The 25,135-nt window shown below is 30.8% G+C and overlaps 2 protein-coding genes across 6 annotated transcripts; one reads left to right on the forward strand and one right to left on the reverse strand.

Annotated features, from left to right (window-relative positions):
- Positions 1 to 981: 981 nt before the first annotated feature.
- LOC149877290 (uncharacterized) lies at positions 982 to 20,274 on the forward strand. The gene is made up of 49 exons (XM_090073552.1): positions 982 to 1,255; positions 2,772 to 3,341; positions 3,493 to 3,639; positions 3,725 to 4,282; positions 4,375 to 4,524; positions 4,657 to 4,982; positions 5,126 to 5,372; positions 5,573 to 5,610; positions 5,775 to 5,825; positions 5,964 to 6,008; positions 6,219 to 6,308; positions 6,599 to 6,643; positions 6,768 to 6,830; positions 6,962 to 7,042; positions 7,158 to 7,208; positions 7,342 to 7,377; positions 7,484 to 7,519; positions 7,640 to 7,702; positions 7,943 to 7,981; positions 8,226 to 8,375; positions 8,477 to 8,539; positions 8,624 to 8,722; positions 9,327 to 9,386; positions 9,495 to 9,684; positions 9,899 to 10,075; positions 10,467 to 10,771; positions 10,950 to 11,156; positions 11,347 to 11,542; positions 11,641 to 11,826; positions 11,978 to 12,145; positions 12,461 to 12,819; positions 13,427 to 13,886; positions 13,977 to 14,126; positions 14,212 to 14,546; positions 14,642 to 14,885; positions 14,986 to 15,189; positions 15,376 to 15,556; positions 15,773 to 15,944; positions 16,075 to 16,318; positions 16,487 to 16,675; positions 16,815 to 16,931; positions 17,017 to 17,166; positions 17,279 to 17,443; positions 17,625 to 17,864; positions 18,104 to 18,334; positions 18,498 to 18,668; positions 18,766 to 19,108; positions 19,411 to 19,666; positions 19,768 to 20,274. The coding sequence occupies exons 1-49, from the start codon at positions 1,177 to 1,179 to the stop codon at positions 20,110 to 20,112; spliced, it is 9,072 nt and encodes a 3,023-aa protein (XP_089929678.1). The 5' UTR covers positions 982 to 1,176; the 3' UTR covers positions 20,113 to 20,274.
- Positions 20,275 to 20,795: 521 nt separating this feature from the next.
- On the reverse strand, positions 20,796 to 24,905 carry LOC149877291 (beta-1,3-galactosyltransferase 5-like). 5 transcript variants are annotated; one of them, XM_090073557.1, is made up of 5 exons: positions 24,824 to 24,905; positions 22,568 to 22,776; positions 22,245 to 22,425; positions 21,116 to 22,051; positions 20,796 to 21,008 (listed from the first exon to the last, which is right to left on the reverse strand). In XM_090073557.1, the coding sequence occupies exons 4-5, from the start codon at positions 22,038 to 22,040 to the stop codon at positions 20,836 to 20,838; spliced, it is 1,098 nt and encodes a 365-aa protein (XP_089929683.1). In that variant the 5' UTR covers positions 22,041 to 22,051; positions 22,245 to 22,425; positions 22,568 to 22,776; positions 24,824 to 24,905; the 3' UTR covers positions 20,796 to 20,835. The 5 variants fall into 5 exon arrangements, with proteins under 5 accessions (XP_089929683.1, XP_089929681.1, XP_089929682.1 ...); XM_090073555.1 differs by having other exon boundaries at positions 22,568 to 23,005; positions 24,824 to 24,902; XM_090073556.1 differs by having other exon boundaries at positions 22,568 to 22,913; positions 24,824 to 24,857.
- Between the last annotated feature and the right edge of the window lie 230 nt (positions 24,906 to 25,135).

Below are 25,135 nucleotides of genomic sequence, written 5' to 3' on the forward strand. Positions count from 1 at the left end.
AAAAAAGTTCAAAAGAAAATGTCCGAAACTTATAAACTGCTGAATTGATTTTCCCTGACCTTTTTACCGATTTTAGCTTGTTTTGAAAAAATTTAAATTATATTACAAACAATTATAAATAATTATGTACTCAATATAAATTAAAAATAATTAAACAATATCGCATTAAAGGACTAATTCAAAGTGATAAAACTTTTAAATATCTTTGGTAATATTGAGTGCATCATTTTTAAGTTTTTTTATATTAATCATACGTGAGTTTGATGACGGTGTGGTTTTGGATTGGCCAATTTAAGGAACGTTAAGGAACTCGTGCAATTTAATTTTCCACGTTTTTCTTTCCCAACTAACAGTTTACGTTTTTTTTATCCTAAAATTTTTTCTCTGTTTTAATAAAAACTTCCTTGTTAACTTTGCGGCGTAACTTCAACTTGTTACTATTGTTGTTGCTGTTGTTGTTGTTGTTGTTGTTGTTGTTGTTGTTTCAATTTAAGTTTGTAAATTTGTTTGTCAAACCCTGATACTGAAATATTTTTAGAACAATTTCAAAGATTAGCGTATAATTTGATAGTTAAAAAATCATAGATGGAAACAAATTTGCATATAGGTACAAATTAAAGGTCGTGGGAATGTATGTAAAGATGATAATGTTCCTTTGCTTTACCGTCACATTGTAAACAGCAGTGAGCTGCTATAGTACTGCTTTCAATTTAAACCATGTTATTTTTCATTGGAAGTTAACAATTTCCAAAACTTCAAAAAAACAAAAGGATTCTTTGAAGGTGAGATCACCGTGATTGATTATGCGCATCAAAAAACTGCGTCAGCTTAAATCTTAATTTAAACAAAGTGCTCAACGATGTTTTAAACGAAAAATGAACGAAAAGATTAAAACGGAAACCGATAGATGATAGACAGTAAGCTGTTTGCTCTCAAATACTCGTCTCCCTGTTTTTATTTTTCTTTGACAATTAAAACAATAAAGGATCGTTTTGTTTTGTTAAACTTCATGACAAATTTTGAGTAATCGAGCTTAAGTAAAAGAACTCTCTCGAGCAAAAAAACCATTACAGAGATTTCCTTTGAGATGCGGTAAAATATCTTCCACACCAAGAAATAAGAAATATACACGACTTTTGATTAAAGGAAAGAAGAGGACATCGGAGAATTCTTACAATGCAGGTGACTCGCATTGTGCTTCTTTTGATTGCGTTCGCAATAAACTGCGAAGCACAGACTGAAGCACAGCCTGAAGGTATGATATTACCAATATATATATAAAAATTTGAAAACCATCACCGCGAGTTTTTACTCTATAATTCTTTCGTACATTGTTGTTTACAAATTTTAAGTTTTAAAAAAATTATCCTGAAGTTATCATCGAATCCGCTAAAAGTAAAAAAGAATGTTTTTTTTCTAACGTGTTTAAATGTAAAAAACGTTTACTATTATATCATTCAACTTTTTAGTGAAATAAAAATAAGAGTTGCACACTATTTTTTCTCTATTTTTTAATCTTTTTTTTTTTTTTCTTTCATTATTTTGATTTTTTGTCAGAAAATAGTCAACTCTTTTATTAAACTACAGCAAAATATTAAAACAACAAAATTTAAAAATCATGTATTTGATATACCATAGAAATGAAGATGTAAAAAATAAAGACTTACTTTTAATTGATTTAGATAAACTAAATATATTTATTTATAGTAAATATTATATATATATATATATATATATAAACATAAATAAATGTATGATAAAAAAAAAAGAGTTAAGATTAACTTTTAACAAAGGTTTTCTTTAAATTGAAATTTTAGACAAGAAATTCCATTCACAAATTTAAGAATTTAAAATATTTTCAAACGAAATATTTGGTTTTTCCCTCTGAAAACGAAACTTTTACTGATTGGTGCATGGCGAGTATCTTTGCATTTTATTCAACGCAATATTTGTTTTATAAGCGCTTGTTAAAAAAATTAAGGTCTTCGGGAATGTTGAAATTGATGTTTAATGCGGATAAACAGTCCCTTTGCGGTAACTACAAAGGCACGAAGAAAATACTTTGATTTAATACTTGGGGGTTGACAAATCACTAATGTTTTCCTTTTAGCGCAGTCGGTTTGTTTTTTTTTAAAGGAAAAACGCTATCTGTGTTTATTTTTCAATGTTTCTAATATTTCCCTCTTGTTATTTCTTTATTTGTTTGAATTTACTCTTAAAAATGAGCTTAAAGATGAGATTAAAGATGAGATTAAGGATTGGTTAAACAACTTGAGAGTATTTACTTCCCTATATCGTAAAAAATTTTATTAAAACTGTTTTCGCAGTTGTCCACGCCATAACCTAGGGAGCCTTGATATATTCTAGTAATCATATTGGAATTTTTGGGCAATTGCATATTTTCTGTTGTATTTAAAATAATGCAACATTGAGAATAGACAAAAGGACTAGATCTAGTCTTTCCACAATGGAAAACATGTAAATTATGCCTCCACGTGCTCAAAAGGTCAAAGTTCGTTCTTTCACGAAAAAAATTTCTATTAGTTTGAATGAGGAAAAAAAAACTAGGAGCCTTAGCACAATCATCAATAAATAAAAATAAACTCTAGCTTTTGTTTGGCTTATTAAATTTCAGAATCAAATTTTTGGGTTTTTATTTCTCTATTTTATTTCATTATTTTATTAGAATTAGTTGAATTAGTCATGATTAGTTTTTTAAAAGCTTTTACATTCAAACGTGCAGATTTTCTTATTGCAATTTTAAATTTCAGAAATCTGTGACGTTCCAGTTGACTTGGTATTTGCATTAGATGCATCTCAAAGCATAACGAAAAAGGGTTTTGACAAAATTAAAGACTTTACAAAATCTATTATTAACAATTTTAAAGTTGATACATTCCACACACATGTTGGGGTACTAAAGTTTAGTGAAGTTGCTGAAGTTGAAATAAAACTTGATGATTCTTTTGACAAGCAGGATTTAAATGACAGAATCGATAAAATTTCTTACCCTGGGTATCGAACAGCAACTGATGATGCTCTTCGCGTTGCAAATAAAGATATGTTTTCATTATCTGGTGGTGCAAGACAAGGGGTTGCACAAGTCTTGATATTAGTAAATGATGGAAAATGTACTGTGTGCAATGAAGATGTAGTAACAGCTTCTGCTCTGTTAAAAGCACGAGGAATTACAATTTTTTGTATTGGTATATCAAAAGATATTGATGAAAAAGAATTGCTTTCAATTGCTTCTGAACCTGCAGCAGAGCATTTTTTCTTTGTCAACTCAATTGAAGAACTACCAATTTTTATTAGTAAACTTTATAAAAGAACTTGTGAAGGTATTTTACATTGTAGGATAAACTCCAAGATAGTTTTTTAATTTTAATGGATTGTAATTTATGTTTTATATACATTTATAAAAATACAAATAAAATTATATGTATATATATGAAATTTTAATATGGGTCTCTTTTTAAATTCAATTTTCAGCAAAGAAAGGTAAATGTGCTGTACCACTACCGCCTTTTAACTGTAAAACCCAAGATAAAGATAACTGTGTTGGTGATAATGACTGCCCTGGCGTAGATAAATGTTGTTTTAATGGATGTGTAAAACAGTGCAAACCACCTCTTCTAAGTAAGTAAAATTTATGAGTAAAAAACTTTTTACATCTAAAATGAACAATTTAAGTTAATAATTTAAATTTGTTTTGTTTTTGTAGATTGTCTAACTCCAGTAGATGTTGCAATTGCATTTGACTCATCAAGTAGTGTTGGAGAGTCTGCCTATGATGAAATGAAAAAGTTTGCTCATCAAATAGTTGACAGTTTTTCAATTTCCCAGCAAAATGCTCGTTTTGCTGCACTTGTATATGGCAGTAATGCTAGTGTTGAGTTCAATTTTGTTCGTTATGATTCTGATATTGAGATTAAGCAAGCCATTCAAAGTTTACCTTACTTAAAGTCAAATACTCGTATTGATAAAGCTTTAGAAGTTGCCAAGTCAGATTTATTTAGCTTGCAAGGAAAAGTTCGATCTCGTCGCCCAATGATTTTGTTAGTATTTTTTGACGGTACTGTGACACGAAGTATGACAGATCTTGAAACTGTATCCCAACCTCTTAAAGATTATGGTGTAAAAATTATTGCTATAGGTGTTGGGCCTGAAGTTAACCGATATCAGCTAAGAAAGATTGCTGAGGATAATGCTATTTTTTCTGGTAACAGTTTTCAAGATCTTGTTCCGTTATTGTATTCTGTTGCTGAGCAGTCATGCAATGGTAAGCAACTTTTGAGTTCTGTTTTTTTTTTTTTTCCCTAAATAACTCTTTAAAAGAAGTTTGATTATTTGAAAAGAAAAAAAATTCTCTAGGAAAGCCAGGTAAATGCAATTCTGCTGAATCAGAAGACCCAGATCTTTGTGCTGGAGTTATTGATGAATGTAGCAATGATTTTGATTGTTTTGGAGAATCTAAATGCTGCAAAAAAGGATGCAAGAAAAGCTGCATTCCTAAAGCTGGAGGTAATTCTTTTTAAAATGATTTTAGTTTTGTTAACTTTAGTACAAATAGTTAAAGTAGTTATTATTTTTCTAATTAATATGAAGCTTTAAAATGTAATCTTTATCAATTTTCAATTTCTAAAAACTTGTTAGTGTGTCCGCGTAAAGTTGATGTTGCATTTGCCCTCCACCTAAACATGGATGCAGAGGACTTTGAAATTGCACAGTTTTTTCTCAAGTCTGCTATTGATAGGTTTAACATCAATAAAAATGGTGCCCATGCTGCTCTATTAACTTTTGGTCCAAAAACAGATGTTGTTTTTGACTTTAAATCTGGACAAACATCTAATGCTGATTTGAAACTCCACATTGATAATATAAAGTTTAACAAAGGAAAAGGTGAACTGACAGATGTTTTTGGAAAATTATGTGATGCTATTTTTTGTGTGGCAGGTGGGACAAGAGACGAAGTTCCTAAGGTATAGAGTTTTTACATAAATTTGGTTTTGTTTTTTTTTTCAACATCTAATTAACATTCTTAAAATGGTACGATTTTCAAAACTAATTTTTTTTTTTTTTATATAACTTTTTTATATGATTTTAACTAATATATTTTTTACAGTTGGTTTTCTTGGTTGTTGGGGAAATTGCTTCAGGTAACCAAAATGAGTTAGAACAACGTATTCAGACTTTACGATCTCGTGGCGTTGATGTTGTTGTTTTGGCTATTGGCCATAATGTTAACCTCCAACTGCTTCAATCCCTGACTAGTAATGATCAATTTTCTGAAAATCGTGTTTGGCTTTCAAGAGAATATATTGATACTGTCCAATATGTTCAAGATGTTGCTGACTTTGCTTGTGGAGAAGGTTACATTGTTAATTTCTTTAAGTAGATGAATCTTATATTTTATTTATTATGTGATGAATAATCTTGTTCAAACTTTTTTCTTTACTTAAATAGTAGTTAGTTTTTTTTACTATGCACTCTTTTACTTTTTTTTACTTTTTATCAATATGATATTGTTTTTTACTTTTCATAAAGTAAATAAAAAATATTTACTTTTAAGCTGGTGAGCTTCCTCCTATTGGTCCTCTGGTGGAAAAGGTAATTTTCATTAATCCTGACTAATTTTACTTGTTCATATTTAGCTAATCCTTGGTTGATTTTTTTTTTTTTCCTTTTTTTTCTTTTTTTTTCCCTTTTTTTATACCTGTTTGTTACTCTCCAAAAGCTTCTACAATAGTCTAAAGTATTCTTCATGGTTTTAGAGCTGTGGTGGCCAACCAAATGTTTGCTACAGAGGTCCCAAAGGATCAAGGGTAAGTTTTTTTTTTTTTTTTTTGACTCCTGGACTGCTCTTATGCTAATGATCTTTTTTTTGGAAAATAGAATTGAATTTTTTTGTCTAATTTAGAAAACTATGATAAACATAATTTTTTAATAAATTTTTTTTAAAGGGTCGACCAGGACCAGTAGGACCACGTGGAGAGCCTGGAATATTGGTTCGTAATAACTGAAAAAACTCTTTTATATACCATTTTACCTAAATTTTTTAGCACATTTAAGATCTATAAAGTTTTGGATTTTAGTTTTACTTGCACTTGGTCATTTTGTTTTTTACTTACCAATTCTTGATTATTTTTTTACTTTTTAAACTTACCAATTGATGATTATTGGTAATTTATTTAATAGTGTTATTACATACCTTTCAGGGACCAATTGGTTTACCAGGAATTGATGGACCTAAGGGTGCCAAAGGAACAGATGGAGTTATGGGATCAAAAGGTTATCGAGGAGAACCTGTAAGTGCTTTAATACTATTGCAGTTTGTTAATTCCTGTCATATTTCGGGACGTTTTTCCACGTTTTTTGAAACAAAAAAACTACAATGGGAATAGAGCATTACTTTCAAAGAACCAGAAAAATTTCTAATGAAAGTTTCTGTTCAAGAATGTTGATAAAATCATATAAATCTTATGTTACTTTCTGTAAAGTTAGTACTAAAAAAAATTTTAATTAGTTTTATTTTATTATATTAAATGTATTTATTTTTACACACTCTTTGATTAAATGGTCAAATTTCTACTTTTAGGGTCTGGATGGTTTTCCTGGATTTCCTGGTTATGATGGAATTCCTGTAAGAATAACTTGTAGTTTTTACTCTTTGATGAGCTCTTGCTGTTTACATTTTGTTTTGTATTATTTTTTTTATTTAAGTACAATTTGAAATTAAATTAAAAATGTAATTTACTTTTTAAAAGGGAGTTCCTGGAATTGAGGGAAGAATGGGAATAGATGGCGATTGTGGTTTCCCAGGATCATCTGTAAAACATTCCTATTTCATTTTTATGACAAAATGTTTACACTTAAGGAAAAGCAAACTTTTATTTTATATTTGATTTTTTGTATTTTTTGATATCTGCTTTACATAACAAATCAAATAAAAATGTTATAGGGAGAAGCTGGCTCCCCTGGACTGGATGGTTTTGGTGGCCCTCCTGGAAGACCTGGTCCAACTGGCAAAAAAGGGCAAAAGGTTTTTTTATAATTTGAATGATGGTTAAAAAGTAATTGTAGCTCTTTGTTGTAGTAGTCCTTTTTTTGTTTGTTTGTTAATTGTTCTTTTGAGATTTTTAAATTTTTTTCTTCAGGGAATGCCTACTCCTGATGATCCTAATTTGGTCATTTTTCCTGGAGAACCTGTAAGTTTTTTTTTCTTTGTTTCTGGAGGGCCTGTAGGTTTTTTGTTTTTTTTTTCTCTCTTATTTTCTAATTCTCATTTGAAGTTACACCCATTACACCACATACTAGTTTAACCCAAAAAATTTAATTTAGGGTGATAGTGGTGAAGCTGGTCCTGTTGGATTCAAGGTAATCTTTTTTGTCTTCTTTATCAAAATACAAGACACAAATTAAATAATGATTATTTTACAATAGTGTGTAGTTGTAATAATATGCACATATCTTGATTATGTAGGGAATTCGTGGTACTGATGGTCCTAAAGGAGACATGGTTTGTTATAAATTTTTTGTATCCTATCATGAAATATTCAAATTATTAAGCATTTTTACAATTATTTGGCTTTTTTTTTTAAACAAATTTGGATGAAATAAATTTTTTTTTTTGTTTAAGGGAGAAAATGGATCCGATGGTGTGCAAGGTTTAAAAGGAGAGGAAGGTGAAATGGGAGAAACGGTCAGTTTTTAGTTTGCTTGGATTATTATTAGCAATGGCAATCTAATTTTTAGTTTTGACCTGATGCATAATAGCTTTCATTTATTTATTAAAAAAAAAGAGCAAAAGATACTCTTAGATCTTTTGGGTCATCATCATTAACAACATTTTTAACATATGCATTTTTACATATATATATATACTTTTAACATATTTTTTTAATATAATTTTTTTAATATATATTTTTATTAAATTTTTTAGGGCAACTTAATAAATGTGAAAGGACAAAAAGGTTACAGGGTAAAAAATTTTTACATTTACTGTAAATTAGTTATTAAATAATTATTAGAAAGTTATTTATAATTACCATTAATTATAAATATTGATTATTAACTAATTATAATTAAATATTAGTTAATTATAATATAACTTGTAATTATTATTAGTTTGATAATAATTATTTTATTAAAGAATTCTTCTTATTTTCAATTTTCAGTGAAATTTAAATTATTTTATTCCTTAGTTTTGTTTGTTATTTTCATAGGGATCCCCTGGTCCAGCTGGCCCATTGTTTGAAGCAGGAACCATGACAGACAATGAAGGAATGGCTGGTGAAGTAGGCACTGGAGGACCAAAAGGGGAAAAAGGTGATCCTGGGGATCGAGGTGAATCTTCTGAAGAAACTGGCAGAAAGGTTGTTTTTTAACACTTGTTGCATTTTGTTTATGCTCTTTTTTAGTTGCATGTGCTTAAGTTTTTGTTTTTTTCTAAATATTTATCTATATTTATATACAGGGTCAGCAAGGAGAACAGGGTGCTCAAGGGGAGATAGGCTCACCTGGTCCAGCCGGTCCAAAAGTAACATAATTTTCTAAACTACCTAAGATAATTTTTTTTTCCCTTAAAAGTGAAATTAGTTTTTAACTGTTATAATTTATTTAGGGTTTAATAGGGGTTAAAGGAGAAACAGGTAGGGAAGGAAAAGTTGGTGAAAAGGGAGAAAAAGGACAAGATGGAAGAGCAGGTGAAAAAGGACCCGAGGTAAGTTAAATCCATTGAATTTTAAAAATTTTTATGTACTATTTAAGTATAGATGTTAGAAAGACTTTTGAAATAAATTGAATCATTATTTATATATGTAAGCATTAAAATTTATGAGTTTCAATTTCAAAAATAGTGCTTTTAAAATCACATAATTTTATTCTAACCATAAAAAATATTGTGAAATATTTGTAATTTTAACTTTTTTTTTTGTTTTTTGACTTATTAAAAAAAAATTTTCTCTTCTTTACTAATTCATATAACTAATAGTAATATGGATTTAAGAAGAGTTTTTTGTTCATCATATTTTGATGTTTTGTTGTTATACCTCGCTTACTACCCGAATTTGTGTTAAAATCAATCAAAATAACCCTTCAAAAGTATTGTTAAGTGTTCAATTACATGTTGAACTTATTTTTTAAAAGTGGCAAAACAAATCTCATGTATGAATGTAAATTTGCTTTACAAAATGTATTTGCTGTTCAATTTAAAAAAATTATTATAGAAATTTGTGTTTTATGTGTTAATATTAATAGAAAAACCAAAAGCAGATTCTTATTGCTGATTAAATGATTAATTTTTTAAATACCTTTTCAAAATTCAGGGTGAAAAAGGAGAGGTAGGGGATAAAGGTAAACCTGGCCCGCAAGGACTTGATGGAGAGGTATGATGATAAGTAATTTTTTGAATTCTTATTTTGTAACAATTACAATTGAAAATGAAATTGTATTTATTTTGATAATAAATAATTTTTTTACCATTGTTTTTAAAGCTTGTCCCTGGACAAAAAGGCCTTCCTGGGCAAAATAATGATGAAATTGGAATTCCAGGTCGTGAAGGTCCTGCAGGTGAGCAAGGTCCTCCTGGAGTAAAAGGTCAACCTGGTCCCTCACAGCCGGGAACTGCTGGGGACCGTGGTTCTGTTGGGCCTAGAGGAACAAGAGGTTCAAGTGGAACTGCAGGTAAATATTCTTTACAAATTTTGGTACAAAAGTTTTCTTTTAAAGAGGTTTATGAATGACTTAAGTTATAAGCTTTTTAAGTAAATATATAAATTACATGTAAATATATAAATATATATATAAATTTGTATGAGTTTTTCAATCCATTTAACCTTTTTTTTTTAATTTTAATTTTTGTTTGTTTTTAATTAGTAAATGTTTTATGATAACTCAGGAACTCAAGGTCCCCAAGGTGATACAGGACCAGATGGTGCAAAAGGAATCCAAGGTCCAAGAGGAGATGAAGGCCGAAATGGAGAATTAATTGCTGGTAAACCTGGCATGATAGGCCCTCCAGGACAAAAAGGTGTACAAGGACCAACTGGTGATACTGGTAGTGAAGGAGCTAAAGGTGATTTTTATAATTTTTTAAAATAAATATGTAAATAATTTATAGTCAATAAACCCTAATTTATCGATTTATTTTATAGTTAATTTATAACAGTTTACTTATTTCAAGCTTTTTCAATTTTTCTTCCTCATTTTGACAAGGTACTTGTCAAAATGAGTTTTCTGAACTCAATCTCTTTATGCTGCATCTTAAAAAATACTTAACTAATCTTGTTAAAATTTATAACAATTAATATTTGAGAATTTTCTTTAATTGCAGAAGAATATTTTAAAATAAATTGTGTATGTTTATATCACAAGAGTACGAACAAAGCAGCCAAATTTTGCTTGTACCATTTTCTAATACATCAAAAAAAAAAAAAACTATGAACTCTTTTTTTTGTACTTCATAGGAGAACTCTCTGTCTTGGTTTGCTCTGAAGGAAAATGCCCAAAAGGGGAAAAAGGTGTTCGCGGTCCACAAGGTAATGTAGGTCTTGAAGGGCCTCCTGGAATAAATGGATCACAAGGGCCAAAAGGCTTCAAAGGTGGTCCATGTCCACTATGTCCTCCTGGTGATCAAGGACCATCTGGTGAAACTGGCTCCCCTGGTAGAATAGGTAAAGTTGGAGAAAAAGGTGACCAAGGAGACCTTGGTGATAGTGGTAAAAAAGGAAAACGAGGTGCGCCTGGAGCTATTGGAAAACAAGGACCCAGAGTTAGTTAAAATATCTTTCTAATTTCTTAAATTTTTAAAGAATATTTGATACAAATAATGCTGTGTCCTTTTTTTTTTTAATCTTTTACTCTCACAGTTATCATTGTTTTTTCAAATTATGATACTTAATATGATAATTATAATCATTTAGGTTTTTCACATGCTAAGTATTTTATAGGGTAAGCCAGGAGTACAAGGAGCTCCTGGTGCAATAGGAGATAAGGGAGATACTGGTCCTGGAACAAGTGTGGCCCCGAAAGGTGAACAAGGGCTAAGTGGTGCTGATGGAAAACCTGGTGATCGTGGACCTCCTGGTGAAAAAGGGGTTAAAGGATTTAAAGGTCAAGCAGGAGCAACAGGGAAAAGAGGAAGTGATGGGAAAAAGGTATGTTTGAAAATCAAATTTAGGTTTATTTTATAAAAGAAGCATTTTACTTTTTTCATTTTATTTTTCTTAAAAAAATATTTTAAAGTATTTGTGAATAAGGTTTTAAAATTTAAAAAATAGAAAAAAATTTTTCTACAAAATAAGCAATTTTATTCACTAATTATCTTTTGAAATTGATTTTTTTCAGGGTGCCATTGGTTTAACAGGTGAATCTGGATTAGATGGTGCACGTGGATTACCTGGAAGTCCTGGTGACATAGGTGATGGGGAAATAGGAATGACTGGGGAGAAAGGAAATGATGGGCGCATTGGAGATCAAGGATCTATTGGCGATTCAGGTCCAGATGGAGTAGTTGGAGAACCAGGAGCCGGCCCAACAGAAGGTTGAAATAGTTTTCTTTGATTTAATTATCCAATAAATTATCCAAGTAATATAAGTGACTAAATGGCTAATAATGATTGTATTTGTATTTAACTTTAGAAGAATTAATAGAGTTAAGGAAAAAGATAGCTGGAGAAAAAGGAGTTAAAGGTGATCAGGGCCAGCAGGGTTTAAGTGGGCCAGTAGGGGAAACTGGACCCAGAGGCCCGCGTGGATTGAAAGGGACACAAGGTTCTGAAGGCCCCAAAGGTTATGGGGGCATTCTTGGTGATAAAGGAGACCCTGGTATGAAACTTAACTTCTGATATTTCAAATAAAATTTACAGTTATAAATATTTCCCTAAAATTTTTACATTGAATATTTTCTTAAAATACTTGTACATTCTTTTCACTTAAAAAATATGGAATTTTCTAATTATCACATTTTAAAAATTAGGTAAAAATGGTGATGATGGTAATCCAGGATTCCCAGGGTTCCCTGGCTCTCCTGGTAGAAGAGGTGACTCTGGGGAAAATGGTCTACCAGGTGCTGATGGAATTACCGAGCGTGGAGAAAAAGGAAAAGAAGGAGAACCAGGATTGCCAGGAAAGATAGGTGTAGATGGTGAGTTATATTAACTGTTTGTGCAAAAGTTTATTTTAGAAAAAGAGTAACTAATGTTTAATTCTTGTCATGATAGATTTCTATAAGCAGTTAAGTTAAATGATAATAGCATGATGAGGAGATCAAGGCATCCTTTATCAATATTTTGATATTATTATAATTCTACCTTCACTTTTAACTGCTTTCTAATCATTTGTTCTGATGAGAATAAAAATAAATGATGAGGAAAATAAAACAAATGTCCAATCTGCTTTTTTTTCTTTTAATTTTTGTATGCAATCTTTATGCATAATGTTGTTTTTCTCTTCTTTTAAGCAATACCAGCACCAGGATGTTTCACATTTGGTGACCCTACTGATATTGCTTTTATACTTGACTCATCAAGTAGTGTAACAAGTAATGACTTTAATCGTCAGAAAGATTTTGTTAAAACCATTCTTACTCAATTTCCCGTTGGACCTGAGCTAACTCAAGCAGGAATAATTAAATACGGACTTGATGCTAGCATAGAAATTAGCTTTGGAGATTTCTTTACTGAGTTAGATTTGTTTAATGCAATTAACAAAATTAGTCATACAAAAGCAGATAAGTCTCGTTTGGACCTTGCTTTGAAGATGGCTCATGACCAGTTATTTGCACCTGCTCGAGGAGCCCGTGGTGATCACATTGAAAAGGTAACAACTTTTTAGACAATCCCCAACACTGGCCATATTTCAATCCAACTCTTACACATAATGAGTTGTGTGGTTGCTTAGTTATTTCAAAATTTAAGGTTGTTTTAACAAGTTTTAAATTCTATTTTTGGTGACCATGTTGCATGACTCAGTTACTACTTTTGTAGTTAAACACCAATAATTAGCAACAACAAATAAAGAATAAAGATATATTTTTTATGCCCCCTCAAAATAAATAAAATAATTCAAATTTTTTTTAAAAATTTGAATTATCTTATGTATTTTAAGGGGGGTATAAAAAATGTCAGTTTGTAAACCTTTTATCCTCTTTCATCCATTTTTTTTAAGTTTAATGTTTATATGTAAAACTTTCATCAAATGTTTTTTTTTCTTTTTCTTATTTTTAAAAACAGTTTTAATTAAATTTCATATAAATAATTTCTAACTTTTATAAAAATAACTTTTATCTAACTTTTATTTTAATTTTGTTCAAAGTAACACAAATTCACTTATAAATTCGAGAAAATGTTATTCATGACCCAAATGATTTTGTTGAAGGTGGCCACTTAAAGAGGTACCACATAAGTAAATTATTCTGTTTATCTAGGCTATTGTTATTCTTGGTGATGGATATATAAGTGGTGGAGATATCAGATCAAGAGTTCTAATTGAAAGTGCTAAAACAGAAGCTGCTAAGTTAAGAGAACTCGGAGTTCTGATATTTGCAATTGGTGTTGGTGCTGAACCTAATAAGTTTCTGCTTCAAAATTTTGTATCTCAACCACAATACTATTTAACTATCAGTAATTATAGCCAGCTTGTCTCAAAAATTGGTGATTTTCAGGCTCAAATTTCGTCATCATGTTTGACTCCTGGTGAACCAGGTCGAGATGGTACTCCTGGAAAAAAAGGTCTGCGTGGGGAGAATGGTACACAAGGTGAAGATGGTGATTCACCAAGAGGTTTACAAGGACCAAAAGGTGTTAAAGGAGAAAAAGGAAATTCTGGTGTTGGAATTAAAGGACAACCTGGAGCAGATGGGCCGGTTGGACCTCGTGGAGAAAATGGTATTGTGTTTTTTTAGCATCCTTCTTGTAAAAAGATCATTGTAAAATTACAAGTATTTTTTTTCTATTGCTTTCATACTATTTGTTTAGGCATTCCTGGTAAAGATGGTTTAAGTATTGATGGAGCATCAGGTCTTAAAGGTGCTCGTGGAGATCCTGGTGATAGTGTAAAAGGTGTTAAAGGAGCACCTGGTAAAGTTGGGGATGTAGGTTTACCTGGAGCTGACACTAAACAAATATGTAGGTGTTTTTTAAAATTTATTACTTTATTAATGTTTTTATTTCCTAATATTTTACTTTTTATTTATTTTTTTTTTTTTTTTAGTATGTGACAAGGTTTTGCAGACAGACATTCTATTCCTCTTGGATTCATCAGGAAGTGTAGGCCTTGAGAACTTTGATAAGATGAAAGATTTTGTTAAAAGCATCATCGTCAAATTTGATGTAGATAATCAGATGTCACGAGTTGGTATTTTAACATTTGATTCTGATGCTGAAATACTCATACAATTATCAGATCATAACTCTTTAAAAAAATTACTAAATGAGGTTGATAACATACGCTATTCTGAAGGAACCGAAACTCGTATTGATAAAGCACTAAGTAAAGCAATGGAAGCATTTTCTGAACGAAATGGAGGTCGAGCTGATGCAAACAAGGTAAATAAAATAGTTAAGTATTCATAAGCAATAATGTGAAAGCGATTTTGATAAAATGTTGCTGAAAATATATTACCTTTAATTATTTATTTCAGGCACTTGTATTATTAGCAGATGGTCAGCAGTCTTTTACTAATGATTCAGTGGCTTTAGAAGATGCAGTCCAGCCATTAATAGGTGCGAATGTTCTACGTTATGTTATTGGTATTGGACGTGAGGTAGACTTAGAAGAACTTAAAATTGTGGCGAGTAGCAGAGTTAACTATGCAGAGAATTTTGACGAGTTAAAGTTGAAAATTGAAGACCAAATAAGCTACATTGCTATGCGTGGGTGTCAAGGTGAATGATTTTTAAGTTTGATTGGAATTTTTTAATTTACAGGGATTATAGATAAATCTAAATTTAGTATAGTAATTTAACTAAAATAAGTTATTTTAAGGTCCTCCTGGTCAACCTGGTAAAGATGGTGCTCCAGGACAGGATGGAAAACCTGGTGCAGATGGACCTGCAGGACCAAGCCCTCGTGGTGAACAAGGATCTCCTGGGTTAAAAGGAAAGAAAGGCAGTCAAGGAGAAGCAGTTGGAGATGGGGCTCAAGGTGACAAAGGTGATCCTGGTGATGAAGGTCCATCAGGTTTTCCAGGTGATAACTTTATTGCAAAACTTTATTTAATATGTTTTGATTTAACAGAACAATGATATGTTTGATAAGTTAAAAATGTACTTGTGTATGTATATATATATTTTGTATATTATCTATATCTTCACACTAAGCATAGCTATATGATTTATTGTATGAATAACATTGTTTTGCATGATTTGATTTTAGGATGTACTAACGACATAGGAGAGTTGGAAGAAATTCCAACTGATTTGGCTTTTGCACTTGATGCATCTGCTTCATTGTTTGAAGATGGTTTTCAAAAGGAAAAGGATTTTATCAAAAATGTTCTTGATCAAATTGGTTCTCTCTCCAGCTCTGGTATCCGAGTTGGTGTTATTACTTACAGGCATGTAGAAAATATTTATCTATTATTATTATAATGATTATGTAATATTATAATGAGTGAATTATAATGAATTAAAATGATTATTTGAAAATAGTTTTAATTAAACTAACTTTTTGGCATAAAGATAAAATAATATATATTTGGGAATTTTAGTTTTTAGCTCTTTTAAATGTTATTTTTAGGTCTTTTGCAATGTTTTATTGAAAATTTTTTTAGTGATGATGCTACCATAAGAATTCCATTTGATTATTCCTTTAACAAAGAGGCAGTTAAAAAAGAAATTGATCGTATTCCATATGATAGCAAGTCAACAAGAATAGATTTAGGGTTGGAGAAGGCAAAAGAATTGTTTCTTGAAAAGAACGGTGGAAGAGGAAGCTCCAAGAAAGTAAGATAAATTTTGTCTCTTGTTTAAAGTTATTAACATTTTGTAAATAGTGTAAATTTTTTATTGAACATTCAAAGTTCGTTTAAAGTAAACATCAAACGGATTGCTTTAATGCTTTAAACATCATTAGGTCCTAATATTGCTTGCTGATGGTCAGCAAACATATGTTCCAGATGGTAAGGACCCAGCTGACTATGCAAAAGAACTAGCTGCATATGGAGTTGACATATTTGCGATTGGTATTGGAGATGAAATTAATGAAGTTGATTTGAAGGAATTGATCTCAAAGCCTCAACATATTTTCCTTTCGGCTGATATAAATAGCTTGATAAGTGACTTAAGCAAGGATATTTCAACTGCGCTTTCTTGTGAAGGTTCATTTTTATGGTCTTACTGTTAATGCTATTATTATCTTTAACTTTTTAAAATTTTTAGTTTTTGTGCTGTTATTTGTTTTATATTGAGAATGCAAAACCATAATTAAATATTCGTAGTAAATTTTTTTAACTATTTGAGGTTTATGTTATTCCATATTACCTTAGGTGGTCCTCGTGGTCCTGTCGGTCAAACTGGAGATGATGGTCCTCCTGGTAGCATAGGTCCTAAAGGTGAAACTGGGAAAAAAGGTTTGAAAGGTGATCAGGGAGATCCAGGACTTGGGCCCAAAGGTGATAAAGGAGAAAGAGGATTAGTTGGCAAACAAGGAGATGTAGGAGAAAAAGGATTTAGAGGTTTTTATGATATTTTTAACACTTTTTATAATTTTTATCTTTAATGTTTTATCTAGTTTTAAATTGAATAAAAGAAAAGCTTAAGTTAGATAATATTTAATTTAAAAAAATATTTAAGTAATTCTTAAACATTTTTAAGGACTTGTTGGACCTAATGGTGCTCCAGGCCTGCGTGGACTGAAGGGATTTCCAGGACCAAAAGGTCCTCAAGGAGACCCTGGTTTTCCGGGATTAGATGGTAACAAAGGACAACAAGGTTAGCTTTCAGTGTTTTTTAAAATTATTAGCACAAACAAATATTTTCTATATCTCTTTTTTATATTTTACACTCCACTTTTTAGGTCCAATTGGATTGAAAGGTTCTAAGGGTAATTCAGCAGATAAGGTTGGAGCACCAGGACCTGTAGGTGATAAAGGAGAGCCTGGCCTTGTTGGTGATGCAGGTGAACTACCCCCTGGTTCAGTGATTGGAGATCTTGATGGGCAAAGAGGTAAACAAATTAACAATAAGTTTTGCTGCTGAATTTTTAAGAAAGTTTTTCATTTTAAGAAAGTTTTTCATAAGAAGAAGTCTGTTTTAAATATTTAAACTGTTTTCTTTAGGTCCTGTTGGGCCAAAAGGTGAGGTAGGTGGCCCAGGAAGACCTGGTAAAGTTTTAATTGCACCAGGTCCAATTGGTTTATATGGTCCAAAAGGTGAGAAAGGAGAATCTGGTTTGTTTGGAAATGCTGGAGAAGAAGGACAACCTGGAAGAAAGGGCACAAAAGGTGCTTTTTTAAAATTTTTTTTCCTTGATAATAAAAGTTTTTTTAAACTTTTATTATGTTATTATAAAATATATCTTATGTATATTATGTATATTATATTTTATTATATTTTATTAGTCTTTGAATTTTAAATTTTAGTTTGTTTAATGGTTTGAAATTCAATTCATTTAATGATCTATAGGAGAACAAGGTGATGTTGGACGAACTGGACAGTTGGGAGAGGATGGACCCACTGGAAAAAAAGGAGAATCTGGAGAAAAAGGTGAAGAAGGTGATGAAGGTATTGGTCAGAAAGGTGAACCAGGCGAGTTAGGTAAACCTGGTGAGAAGGGTGAACAAGGACCACAAGGAGATGAGGGTTTTATTGGTTTCTTTGGAATGCCTGGGCAAAAAGGTGACAGGGGAGAAGAAGGACCTCCTGGTGGGTTTATGTTTGCTATATAACCAATTAATAAACAATAAAACTTGTTTTAGAACGTTTTACTGAGTATTTTTTCTACAATAGCGTTGGCTTTTTCTTTCCTAAATTGCTTTTTTTTTTATTATTTATAATCAATAATTTTATTTAAAGTTTACAATTTTATATGATACCAGCTTTTCTTATTTTGTAGTCTGAAACAAACTTCTGTATTTTTTTTGTTAATTGTTGTAATTAAACAGGAAAGCAACAAGCACAAGATGAAACAGTTCGCTCTAGAGCTCCAAAAGGTATCAGAGGGGAGAAAGGTTATCCTGGGGAGTTTGGAGAGCAAGGACAAACTGGAGAACCAGGAATAGCCACTGGAGCTCAAGGTCAAAGAGGTGAAAAAGGTCTTGACGGTCCAAAAGGTGAACCAGGTGATAGAGGAGAACAAGGAAATGAAGGGCTTAAAGGATTCCCAGGCAGACAAGGCAATTATTTTTATTTCTAAATTTCTGCTGATTATTTGAACTTGTATTTTTATAGTTTTACAAACATTCTACTTTTTTTTATTATTATTATTTTTAAAATTTTTCTAATTTCTTCTAATTTTTTTAAAACTTTTTATAAATTTAAAAAAAATTAAATTTATAGGACCAAAGGGTAAAACTGGAGATAGTGGTGCACCAGGTGAACAAGGACCAGCTGGGCCAGAAGGTTTAATAGGTGAAAGAATTGGAGGATCAGAGAAGGGAGACATTGGAAATATTGGCCTAATTGGTCTTAAAGGAAGAAAAGGTGTAAAAGGACAGAGGGGTGAAGAAGGTATTTTTTGTAATTTAATTTCTCTAGAAAAGAAACTAATAGGTATTTTTATGCTAAATTTGGACTACTTTTTTTTTCTTTTTCTTTTTTTTTACAGGTATTAAAGGAAATATAGGACCTCAAGGAACAAAAGGAATTAGAGGTAGTCCAGGTTTTGCAGGCCTTCAAGGAGATCCTGGTCCACTTGGACCAGATGGAAAAAAAGGTCAAGCAGGAGATAAAGGTGTGGCAGGTGAAACTGGTTTTCCTGGACCTCCTGGACCAAGTGGTATTGCTGAAGGATTCTACATAGTTCGTCATTCATTAAGCAGTTCCATTCCAAAGTGCCCTCGAAATTATAAAATGTTATGGAGTGGTTATTCCCTTATGTACACAGTAGGCAATGGTCAAGCACATGGTCAAGATCTTGGCTCAGCTGGTTCATGTTTAAAATCATTTAGGTAAATGATCAAGTTTATAATTATTTTTTCTTTGAAGGTTGTATGAGGCATGATTTTTTAAAGATTACCAGATAAAGATATCGAGTTAATTTGAAGTAGCAGTTGTTTCTGTATTAGTTCTATAAGTGTTATATTTTACGCAATATAATTTGAATGTAGAGTGCCCTCACAAATGTATCCTGAACCCGAACTATGAAATTTTTTAAAAATTTCAAAGTTCGTTGTCGATCCGAAGTTTTTTTTTTTTTTCCTTGGTTTTATTTCGGTTTTGCTTTTGCTAATATTTAACTTCAATATTTCAGCACCTTGCCTTTCTTGTTCTGTGGTATAAGCGGCAGATGTAAATACGCATCAAGAAACGACTTTGTTTATTGGCTCTCAGGAACTGAAAGTGCGCCTGACTCTCCTGTAAGTAACTCAGCTATAGAGCCCTACATCAGTCGGTGTGCAGTGTGTGAGGCACCTTCTACGCATATTGCTGTTCACAGTCAAGACGTATACAGACCTGATTGCCCTATGCAATGGGAACCGTTATGGGACGGCTACAGCTTTTTAATGGTAACTGTCAAAAGAGAACTAACATATTTATATAATTTCTTACTACGATTTTTCTCATGTGTTTATCATTGGTTTTTGTAGCGCTTCTAAAATTCTTTTAGGTGGGTGCTGCAGGAAACACGGGAGCTGGTCAATCACTTTCTTCTTCTGGATCGTGTTTAGAGTTATTCCGTCCCAAACCTCTAATTGAGTGTCAAGGATCAGGCGGAACATGTAATTTCTTCGCAGACAAGTATAGTTTCTGGTTGAAAACTATCGATCCTAAAAACCAGTTCCAGACGGAACCGATGGTTATTTTATCTGAATCTAAAGGCGACGCATTGAATTCACGAGTGTCAACTTGCCAAGTATGCATTCGTACTACAGGAGATAGTAGTAAAAATATTGTTGAACCGCAAAATGGACGATTTGCCAGAAACGTCGACAGTAAAAAAAAAAAAAAGTAATTAGGTATTTGAACCAGAGTTCATAAATTTCAAAATATTTTTTTTAGATATTTCACTTTTATATCGGCATACAAAAAATGATACTAAGTTCATCTTTTCACTGTTGCTTGTAATAATTTATTTTTTTAAAAGTCGGTTTTTTAATAAAAGTGGAAACCAAAACGGCGCTTTTTCATTTTATAACATTTTTTTTATATATATATAACATTCTTATTTCAAAATTAAATCATGTTTATGCTTATTTGTTTATTGTTTTTTTTGTTTTTTTTAAATCATACACTTTATATTTGCATTTTTTTTAATCGCATAATTAAGAATTTTAAGATCAGCTACTCGAAAACTAGAATGAAAGCAGTATATTACAAGTGCTTTGGTCTCTTTTCATACATTTATGACGTATGCATAGTTAGTTATAATACCGTGATTGCATACGTTGAATCGTAAATTTCCGAACGTTCAGCGCTTTTCTTCATAGCTTCTATAAAACAGGAAAATTATCGAAATTTTTACACCCTATTTTTCTTACATTCTCGATAATCTTTTTTAAAAAATGTAAAATACCGAGAAAATTCTAGAAGACCGGTGTAAAGAGTGTCATGTTTTCATTGAAAGTTTTCTCTCTGTAAGCATAGTCACAAGACTTTTTGCGACCATGATGTCAGTGAAGACTCGGTATTGAAACATTTTTCTTGCTGAGTTAACATTTTTTCTGTACCAAAATGTTTAAGATTTCGTTATTTGAGAACTTAGATTTTTTCCATTTTTACTAGTTGACTCCATTAAAAGAAATTTAATACAATTTGGGTCGCGAGCGGGATGCGATACCATGATGTCTGGATAATACTTGCATTTATCATTCCACATGTAAAATCCATTGGCATGTGTCGCAATAATACCTAAAAAAAAAAAAAAAGTCTCTTTCTATGCAATCGTTACATCAAATCACAAAAATATTGAGATTTTTTTGGATATGAAGAAAAATCATTTTTTTTTTTTTCTTTACCTGCTTTGAATGCTGCCTCACCAATATACGCATCATCAATTCTTAATGTTTTTTTGATATCAAGCATCGGTAAGATTTTATGGACACTCATATTTGTAAAGATAAATCCTCCTCCAGAGCAGTAAGGATCGTATTGATCATTCTCGTGCTCTTCTTTTGTCAGCTGATACCTCCCGTCTCGCTCAACCGTTTGACTGATCATTGCTTGTCCAAAATATCCATATTCTAATTTATTTGCGTTTACGAAATCAATCACGTGATCTATGTTAATGAAAGTGTCATCGTCACCTTTTAAAAATGCTTTAAATTTAATATTGTGTTTTGCCCATGAAATTCCAATGATGACTTTTTTAGCAAGCAAATAGAAATTCTCCGGTATGTCAAGAGAAATAATATCTTTCGACACTTTGGCTTCTTCTGCTATTTTAATCATTGATCGTGCATTTTTTACCTTCCCTGTCACAAAAACGACTTTGTATTTGTCTGAAGAATTCCATACACGAGGATTACCCCATGACTCTCTTATTCTTTTCCTCCGACTTCTGTGATTTACGTGGGATGAAATCAAAATAACTACGGTATATAATATGTTATTGTCTTTTTCAACTGCGTCAAATGTGATATGAGAAAGAGATTTCTTTACATTGATAGAATTCTCCGTTGAGCGTTTGTTACTTGGCTGTTCTTGCGTCAACGTGGACAACGCAGAGGGGCGATGTGGGAGAAATATGTTTAGGATTTCGCTGTTTTTTGGTCGAAATAAGTTAGATACTTTTAAAAAAACGTGCTTTTCTTTCATATGTTCGTTGCTGAGAAAGAGAAACGTCAGAAGTGTGAAAAATATAACTATACATAAGATCTTCTTTATTTGACTGATCTTGAAATTGAAAACCAGTTTGACTCTTGAATTCAATATTCTCCTCATTTTTTATATTTCTACAATAATGAAAATAAAAAAAGAGAAGTAAAGTTTACTGTTAAAGTGAAATATTAAAATCTAAAATGGATACCATATTAAAATGGCGCAATTTTACGTTGTAAAAGTTGTCTCATTTTATGTTGAAATATAAAATTGGTTAAATACAAGAAGTGTAATTTATCAAAACTTCTTTTTGAAAATTTTACCTACCGTTTATCTATCATTCGTTTGAGATATTTATCTTTCATAAATCCTTTACTTAGATAATGTTTAACTTCCTAAAATAAAACTTTTGGACATTGTTCGTAACCACCGACGTTTTTTGTAATGAGCAAGTAGGCAACTTTGTTCCATTTCTGTAGAGCAAATATATTTTTGTGAATGTGGCGACCTATGGATTGACAGTTAGTGCAACCGTTTATCATGTTCTTTTTTAAGTGTGCTAAACCATGTTCGTTTAACAGATGATAAGGTATGTTCAGATTTGTTTAAAAATAAATTATCCTAATACAATTGTAATTACCTGTACTAACCTTATTGAAAAAGTGATTCCCGTACTTCATGGAAACGCTCTTTGGAGAAGATTCTTAGGTTCTTTAGCAATTTTCAACATTAACTTGAGTTAATTAAATGCAATGGTTTGTACTTTGGCTGTTTACAAAAAATCCATTGCGCAACTTAAATATTGCGTGTACGAAATCTCTTACATAACTGAATTCCATTACTTTTAGATATTATCGTTCTAAATAGCATAATTAAGTTTCGTGAAGCGTTACGTCATGTCAAAAGGTGAAGAACGTGAAAGTTCAGTTTATATTTGCACGACATTTTTTTGTCCAATTATTTTCAAGTCGCTATGTCCAATTAACTTCTACTACGCTATATTAGCAGCAACATAACAATTATATAAGCGATTATGTAACAGCTCACTAACGCTCAATAACATTTGTTAAGACGCTTGAGCCATTGATCTGTAACAATTATTAATGAATTAGCTTTTTTTACAAGCTTTAAAATAGCTTCATTTCGATTTTCAAATTACATTTAATAGTTGTGCTAAAATTTTTCAAAAATAAAAGAAGAGTGAATCTCGATTTAAGGCCTTTTACCATCATATTTATGATATCATTTGTTTAACAAATAGCAATGCGGCAATTCTGCTCTATTTTGCGTTTTAAATTTTAGTTAACTTTTGTGTAGTCATAACACTTCACCAAAAGCTTTTGTTTTAAAGAAAGCAAAGTTATCAAAATATTTATTTCCATGACATCTCGTGGCCATGCAACGATAATTGATACATTAATGTATATTTCTCACTAATAAAAATGTTTACATTCGTTTACAATAAATTCGTTTCTCATAAAAAATTTTTTAAGGTAAACTATAGTATTCTTTATAATACAATTAGTTTTTACGTCTATTGTTATGTATTTTCTATGTTAGAGACGATTTTTATAAGGTCAATGTTGAAAAATTTACAAAATGAATTCAACAGAGTTTAAATTTGAAAAAATCTACTAAATGAGTTAGCCTACAGAAAGAATCTACGGAACTAATTTACAGAATGACTCGGTTAATAATAATCATTTACTCAGTTAATAACATTAATTGCTAATGTAAATATTCAATATCTAGAAGAAAAAAAAAGATATGTTTATTATCATTTTGTAAACAGTAATAGCTTTTGTTTTTTTGTTGTTGTTGTTGTTTTTTATTATCATTATTTACGTTGGATTTTAAGAATTTATTTCAAAAAATTGAAATTTCTGTTTCATTTTCTAGATATTTGATTTGCACCACCTTTTTTATGAAAACATCTAACAACTCCGCAATTTACAATTGTTTTATAACGCGGACACGTTTTTAATCTTTCAACAATCATCCAGTGGTTTTGTATTCAGAAACTTATTGCTTTCGATAAGTTTATAAATATCAGTTTTTCAACTCTGAGAGGTGTGCAAAGTTTCGAATGAACCAATCCAAAAGGTTTTAGTTGAACTGGTTAAAAAATTCATCAATAGCCAGTAGCAGATAGTAGCTATTTTGTTTAGTAACTGTTTTGAAATTGTAATTGGATGTAAAAGATTACAATGAGACACTCACCAATGAGCCTTCCACCAAAAGCGGCGGAACAGAATTGATAGCATTGTCAGAAAACATGCATAAAATTTATAAAATTAACTAATGCTGAGTTGAAGCCAACTCTGTTGCAACTTTAAATAAAAATATTACTAGAGGTATCTAATGTATCAACTACAAATATTTTAGATTTTGATGTTGTCGCAAATGACTGGCTCATCGTAGAAAGCGATGATGCCATCGAGACTAATACACACTATTTTGGTACTCTGAAGATGCTTTTGCATTCAGCATTTTTTTAAAACTATTACTTATTTGTAATAATGCAGCATTTAATTAAAATCGCAAATTTTTAAAATTAAGTTTAAGATTTATTTAGTGAGTTATAATCAAGTAAATTAAGTTTAAAACGTGAATAGAGCATTCGAATATTAAAATGTGAATAGAGCATTCGAATATTAAAACGCGAATAGAGCATTTGAATATTAAAAAAAATATTCGATCTATGATATATCTTAATAAATAACAATTCTTAACAGTGGTGAAAAAAATGTTAAATGATAAAAATTACGAGATTGATTGGTAAGAAATTTAGATTAAGAATAAATATTTTTTTAAAATCCTGAAACGTAAAAAAGATTTGCAATCAAGAAAATTTGTTTCATTTTTTTGGGACATTGGCTTAAAAAAACTTAAAAAACTTTACTGACCTTTTAATAAATTCCAAACTTTGTAATTTTACAAGATAATTTCTATTTCAGTTTTCTTTTTACAAAAAAAAAAGATCTCAAGAAAGTTTATATTACGTCATATTTTAAACATATGGAAGGGAGTCTGGTATTTAATGACAATATAACTTATTTTTATTCTTTAGTTCTTCTGTTGCATATTGAGCGGTTTTTTTTTTCTTTCTGTTTCCGTTACTTTATTTACTTTTTCTTTGGCCTTAAACCGAGAAAATCTTTAGAACATTATTTAGATTTATTATTGATTTTTTGTTTGTGAAAAAAGTTTTCCTGCTG

The sequence above is a fragment of the Hydra viridissima genome, unplaced genomic scaffold (assembly GCF_058129835.1).
Source record: "Hydra viridissima isolate aposymbiotic clone 2 unplaced genomic scaffold, HvirCarnegie_v1 scaffold_16, whole genome shotgun sequence".
In the NCBI taxonomy this organism is placed as follows: Eukaryota; Metazoa; Cnidaria; class Hydrozoa; order Anthoathecata; family Hydridae; genus Hydra; species Hydra viridissima.